We start from the raw sequence: 6747 nt of genomic DNA on the forward strand, positions 1-6747 counted from the left end.
TCAATTCTTCCTAAATTAACCTACAATTTTCACACAAGTGTAATAAAAATGTCAGCATCATTTTGTCAGAATAATCAAGCTAAGTCAAAAGTTCATGTGGAAAAATAAACATGTAAAAATAGCCAAGAAAAGTCTGGAACGGGGGGAACCTGTCTCCAAGTATTAACACATCACAAAGCTTTAGCAATTAAAATACTGTGATACTGGCACATAAATAAATAGACGAATCATGGAGCAGAACATGAAGTCCAGGAATAGACGTACGTCTATATATGGCATTTTAGAAAGCGGCATTTCTAAGAGGTAGGGAAAGATGGATTGTTTAATAAATAGAATTGAGAAAATGGATTGGGGGGAGAAAAAGCTGATTACATTCCTAACACCTAATAATAGAAGAAATTCCAAATGTATTAAAATTTTGTGTTTAAAGGAAAGATCAAAATACAAGGGGAAACCATAGAAAGTAGAAGGCCTTTCTAATTATGACGTGAACCTCAGAAGCTATAGAAAGAAAGATAGCTAAACCATGAGAGACTATGGACTCTGAGAAACAAACTGAGGGTTCTAGAGGGGAGGGGGGTGCGGGGATGGGTTAGCCTGGTAATGGGTATTAAAGAGGACACATATTGAATGGAGCACTGGGTGTTATACGCAAACAATGAATCATGGAACACTACATCAAAAGCTAATGATGTAATGTATGGTGATTAACATAACATAATAAAAATAAATAAATTCAATTAAATATTTTTAAAATGTTCATGGTAAAAAGTACAAGCAAAGTCAAAATGCAAATATCAAATTGGAAAAAAATTATGAACTTATATCTCAGACCAATTTTAATCTCTCTAATGTATAAAGAATTCTTAGAAGTCAGTGAGAAAAAGACAATTCAATGAAAAAAATGGGCAAAAAATATGGACAGTTCACAGAAAAAGAAGTATGAATTGTCTTTAAACATATATTAAGATATATTAAACATATATTAAGATCACTAATAATAAGAAAAAGTTAATTAAACCTCTTTTACCTATCACACTGACAGAGATTAAATTCACTATTTGGGGGAATAAGATAGAGAAACAGATCTCACACTTGTTGGTGAGAGTGTAAATTGGTACATATTTTGTGAAAGGCCATTTGGTAATGTCCATCAAGTTTATAAATACTATAGCCTTTCAGAAATATATTCTAAGATATACTTACATGTTTGTGATATGATGTATGTACGAGGTTATTTACTGTGGCACTATTTGTAATACCAAAAGACTGGAAGCAGTCTAAATGTCTATTAATGTCTATGAATATGAGACCAGTTAAATACAGTATAGTACATCCATACAATGGAATACTACAGAGCCCTACAAACACATAAAAAAGCACTTTATATATTGGCTGATATGGAATGAACTCCAAAGTCACTGGAGGAAAGAATATACACATATACACAGACATCTCTGAAAAGACACATAAGAAGCTGATAAAACTGGCTGTGTTAGGGAAGGGGAACTGGGTGACTGAGGGACAGGAGTGTGAAGGACAATTTTTATGGCTTTTGCAGTTTTAAAATTTATAAATAAATAGGAGAGGCCGTAAGGCTTTGTGAGTCATAAGTGCCAAAATGAACTATAGAGATAATAAGTAGTAAGAAATAAATAATAAATAAATAAATAAATAAATAAATAAATAAATAAATAATAAATAAATAATAAACAGTTACAATAGAATGAAGTAATCTTTCAACCTTCTCCTTCTATTTCTTTCCCCCAAAATGCACACATCTTCCTCCAAATATAGTTTTGCCTGCTTTCATTAACCTCTACCTTTATCCTCAGACCCTACTGTTTCATTTATCTCAAGATGTGTCAACATTTCTAATAATTTTCCAATCAAAGTTATATCTCAATCTCATTTCAAACCTCTCAATTTCAACATGTGCTATGTGCAATAACAAACAAGCTGAAATTATTTATTTGAGGCAATCATAAGAAAAGAAACACATCTTTTGGAAGGTACTTTAAAAAAAAACAGTAGTTAAAATCTTGCCTGTTGTTTGGAAAATGTGTCATGGGCCATTTTAATAATACTTGTTTAGAGAATTAAAGATGTCCTCTCCTGGCATCTTTATGTAATATGCACAATAAAGAAGGTAAGCTTTTAGGTAAAAGATGACTTAATAAAGTCACATATCAGATAATCATGGTGTCCATGGAGATGCACAAGCCTATGTATCAAGATATGAGAAAATATTAAACTTTGTATTTCTATTATATTATCTTATCCTCATAATTTATAAAGTAATATAAAATTTGTAAATAATAAATAGGCATGCATAACTGTTATTGTGTGCTCAACCTTTTTTTTTGTGCATGTGCTCAAACTTTTTTTTTTTTAAGATTTTTTTATTTATTTATTTGACAGAGAGAGCCACAGCCAGAGAGGGAACACAAGCAGGGGGAGTGGGAGAGGGAGAAGCAGGCCTCCCGCGGAGCAGAGAGCCTGATGCGGGGCTCGATCCCAGGACCGCGGGATCATGACCTGAGCCAAAGGCAGACGCTTAACGACTGAGCCACCCAGGCGCCCCTCAAACTTTTTTATCCACAGAAGTGTGTAATCAAAATGTTTGGTAACCACTGTCAAATGATATTTTTTGTTTGTTTGTTTGTTTTCACGTAAATAAGGAGAAATCACATGCACTATAGAATGTTGAATCAGGCATAGTGAAAATCGGCTACAAATTGTGAATTTCTAAGTGAAATGTTATTAAATTCATTTAGCAAATGAACTTAGCAATTCATTCAACTTAGCAAAATGCTAACTGAAAAGAGATATTTAGTAAATAATAGAACTTTCAAGTTAGGAAAAAAGTGTTAGATTTCACCTATTCCAAATCTCCTTTTACAAACATGAGGTAACCAAAACTCCTTATTACAAACATTCTCTCTCTAACGGGCTAGAGAGAATAAATAATGTTTTCTACGTCGTATGGCTGACTCATGCTGACAGGGCCTGCTATAGAACCCAAATTTCCCAACCCTTTGTCTTTCTACTGGACAATACATGGGGGGTGAGAGAGAGAGAGAATGAAATGGAAAGGGTCTTTGAAATTAAGCAGCAGGCAACCTGTGTTCTCATGATTGCATTTTCTCCTATTACTTTCTTTTCTCCTATTATCCATACCTTTATTTTTATCTTTTTTCAATCCTTCCCAAAATCACATCCCATTTTAGAAAATGGAATAATGAATTTATTTTTTATCATGTTAATTTTTTAAGCCATTCTAACGGAGAAAAATTCAAACCTGAAGTTAATCCTGTTTTCATCCACCTCCTCTGGCAGAAATGACCTCTGAACTCTAAATGCCTTTTTCTTACCAGTAATCCCCTGAAAACAACCAGAAAAAAAAAAAAAAAAATACACATGCAACTCTACCCAAAGGAAATGGAAGGGAAATGGGTTGGGAATGGATGCTATAGCAGTTGAATTACAAAGAAGCAATCAAAATTAAAAATTTATTCCAAAGGGATGGTAAGAATGTAAACCTACAAGAACAGATCCTATATTAACTCTTCAAGTCCATTAGCCTGATTCTGAGTTGAATTATCTCCAGGGCTCTCAGAATAGAAACAATACCATGAGTATGACAAAATTGAGATCATGACGTTAGGAAATAACTAAAGAGAAATGAAAAGTATTTATCCAGGTAATTCAAACCCATTTTTAATACCTTGATTATATTTATGTAGTCCCCTCACAACATTGATAAAGGAAAGTTTCAACTTTGAATGTTTCCTGCTCTTGAGCTCCTAGAGAAGCTATACTTTAACATTTAACAAGGTCAAAATGACTTGGCAAACCTTAAAGCATGGGTTCTATATCGGAGCACACATTGGCTTTCTTTGTTTAAAAATAAATGATAAGGGGCGCCTGGGTGGCTCAGTTGGTTAACTGTCTGCCTTATGCTCAGGTCATGATCCCAGGGTCCTGGGAATGAGCCCTACATCAGCAGGGAGCCTGCTTCTCCCTTTCCCTCTGTTGTTTCCCCTGCTTGTGCTCTCTCTCTCTCTCGCTCGCTCTCTGTCAAATAAATAAATAAAATCGTAAAAATAAATAACTAAATAAATAAATAATAAGTAAAATAGAAAATAACCAAAAATGAGGATTCTGAACACAAGGAAAAATAAAGAAACTTCCCCAGTTCTCATAAAATTAAAGTCATACAGCCTTCCAATATACTAAAAACTAAGATAAAGTCTGTGACGTTCTGGAGTGTTCTTCATCATGACTTGTAATTCTTTATGTAAAAACATATATAACCTTGCACCAAATGTTTCTTCCCCAGAACACTCTCTTCTTTGTGAATATGGTGTACCCCAGGCAGCTATCCTAACTTGGACTGGAATAAAACTCTTTTCCTTTCTCTTTAAAATTAAAAAAAAAAAAAAGTTTGTTCATTTTGCATCGACAATATGTACAGGTGACATATAAGAAATTTGACTGTATTGACACAGGTATTGGTTTCAACTATGGCAATGTCACTTAACCAGTTTTATCATTTTTCAGGAAAATGATACCTCATTGGGTTGGGAAGACTAAATGGCATAATGCAGATAATCGCTTAGCAAAGTGTCTAGCATATAGTTAAGCACATATAAAACTTAACTCTTTTGAGTTACACACCTCCAGACAGGTGAAGTGACACGCTCAAGGGAAGAAACTTAGAAACCCAGACTCCTCCTCTAAAGAAACTAAGAATTCAGACATTTAGGAGGTTGGCTAAGTCATAATCCTGAAAATGATTGCGGCTGGGTGTAGGGATAGATAGCCTCAGGTAAGGCCAAGGTTGTTGCCACACAAATCCACAACGGAAGGCGCGCCACCATCTTTTCCCGTTGGAGGCAGGCCAAACTACATTTCCCAGCGACCTCAAGCTGCTTCCGGTGCAGTGCGCCGGCGCTTTGCTTTCCGGCCGTAACTTTTACGTCAGTTCCGTCCATGGAGTCCCATCGCTGAAGCCGAGCTCCCGAACATGGGTTCTTTCCTGTCCCAGCCTGTGCAGCCGATCAAGGTCCCTGCGCCTCCTGAGGCCACCAACTCCGCCGAGTCCCTGCCCCTCCCTGCACCTGGAGCGCCGACCTCTCCAGCGGAAGCCCCTCTATTTAATAACTGCTGGAGCTGTCGCGTGCTTTCAGGGGCGGGGCTGATAGGGGCGGGCGGGTACGTGTACTGGGTGGCGCGGAAGCCCATGAAGCTGGGATACCCCCCTGGTCCAGGGACTATTACGCAGATGGTCATCGGCATCAGTGAGAGTCGGGGCAAGGCAGGGACTTTGGGCTGGGGGAGAGGGAGAAGTGGGCTGGAGCCACGTGGGCGGGTTGCGGGGCTGGTCACGTGGCGGAGGTACACCAAATGAGAAGCAGGGTCGGGGAGAGGAAGTTGTTGGGACGCTTTCCTCATTAAAGAAAAATCACAGAATTGAGAACTTTATTAGCTTCAATTTTTTTAATCCTAACAATGGCTATTAGATATAGGTATGATTATAGTAATCCTTTTTTACCGCCGAACAAACTAAGGCGCAAAGACTAAGAAGTATTATGTTCAAGGTCAGATAATCAGGATGTGACCCAGCTGGCACCAGACCCCATTTTTTCCCCTCCAGATCCTGGAGAAAGTCTGAGTGAGAGTACATAATCTTGGTTAGGAACTAGGGCTTTGAAGTCACATCTTAGATATGACTTGTAAGCCCACATTTTGGTGTACCATGGGTAAAGTGGCCCACAGTCCTTAACTGTAGCAATAATAATAATGTGGTTATTATTATAATAATTGTTACGATATCTTACAGTAAAATGTAGTAATTCTTTTTACTCTTCAAGCCAATTGAATGGGTAGAATTTTAGGTTTTCAGATCTCTTACCTTTTTAATTAGATTCCCCAAATCAGTTCTCCTTAAGTCCCTTTCTTGCTTGGGTAGGTAACTGATTTTTCTTTTCCTCTGAACTTTCTTTTCCTTTTCTGAGTTTGACTCTTACAAGAGAATATAATGGTGATGTATCTTCTAGGAGTGTTGTGAGGATTAAATAAGGTGGCATATATGAAAGCACCTAGTAAACTGAGGTGTAACAACCATGTAAGGTGCTGTTGTTTTTTTGTTTTTTTCCCTAGGCATTGCTTGTTGGGGTGTAGTCATCCTTTCAGACCCCAAAGGAAAGGCCTTCCGTGTTGATTGAAAGTACTACCTATGAATTTGTCGTCATTTGTCCATGTCCCCAGGACACCAGAACAAGCATGGGACTTATGGATGTTCCGGACAGACAAATGGACATTGACAGACTTCAGTCCTGAGGATACTACAAGACTGAAAAGACAAATGTGGGTTGTTATTCTTTGGCCATGAGTGTTGTGGCCGCTTTCTCAGGCTCCACAGGGAACAATAAATCTCTCAGAGAAGAGAACAAGTTCTGTGTCTTATCTGGTATAATAATTAAAAAAACAAAAAAAAGTTAAAAAATTTTAAATTAAAAAAAAAGAGGAAAATGATAAACCAAGTTGGAAAATGAACTAAACTATTATTTTAAGTAGTTCTCTTTACTTTTCCTAGTATTGGGTCCACACCTATTAACAGTCGATTGGCATCATGCGATGTGCAGAAGTACATAAAACTTTTTATCTGTGCACTGCTTGTAATTTCCAAGGCGTTATCAAATATATCACCTTATGAGAGTTTCAAAGCTACTCTATTTCATT

General features: G+C 37.0%; 1 protein-coding gene across 1 annotated transcript; it reads left to right on the plus strand.

Moving 5' to 3' along the window:
- The first annotated feature begins 4991 nt into the window (after positions 1–4991).
- On the plus strand, positions 4992–6455 carry DMAC1 (distal membrane arm assembly complex 1). The gene is made up of 2 exons (XM_032392413.1): positions 4992–5303; positions 6166–6455. Exons 1-2 carry the CDS (start codon positions 5030–5032, stop codon positions 6228–6230), a joined length of 339 nt encoding a protein of 112 aa, XP_032248304.1. The 5' UTR covers positions 4992–5029; the 3' UTR covers positions 6231–6455.
- The last annotated feature ends 292 nt before the right edge of the window (positions 6456–6747 follow it).

Source organism: Phoca vitulina, unplaced genomic scaffold (assembly GCF_004348235.1).
Source record: "Phoca vitulina isolate PV1807 unplaced genomic scaffold, GSC_HSeal_1.0 scaffold67, whole genome shotgun sequence".
In the NCBI taxonomy this organism is placed as follows: Eukaryota; Metazoa; Chordata; class Mammalia; order Carnivora; family Phocidae; genus Phoca; species Phoca vitulina.

What these genes read in the sequence shown, in the direction of transcription:
- DMAC1 (XM_032392413.1), top strand. Translation starts at nt 5,030, where the DNA reads ATGGGTTCTTTCCTGTCCCAGCCTGTGCAGCCGATCAAGGTCCCTGCG. An exon ending in GCAGATGGTCATCGGCATCA is followed by an intron (nt 5,304 to 6,165) that starts GTGAGAGTCGGG and finishes TTTTTTCCCTAG; the next exon opens with GCATTGCTTGTTGGGGTGTA.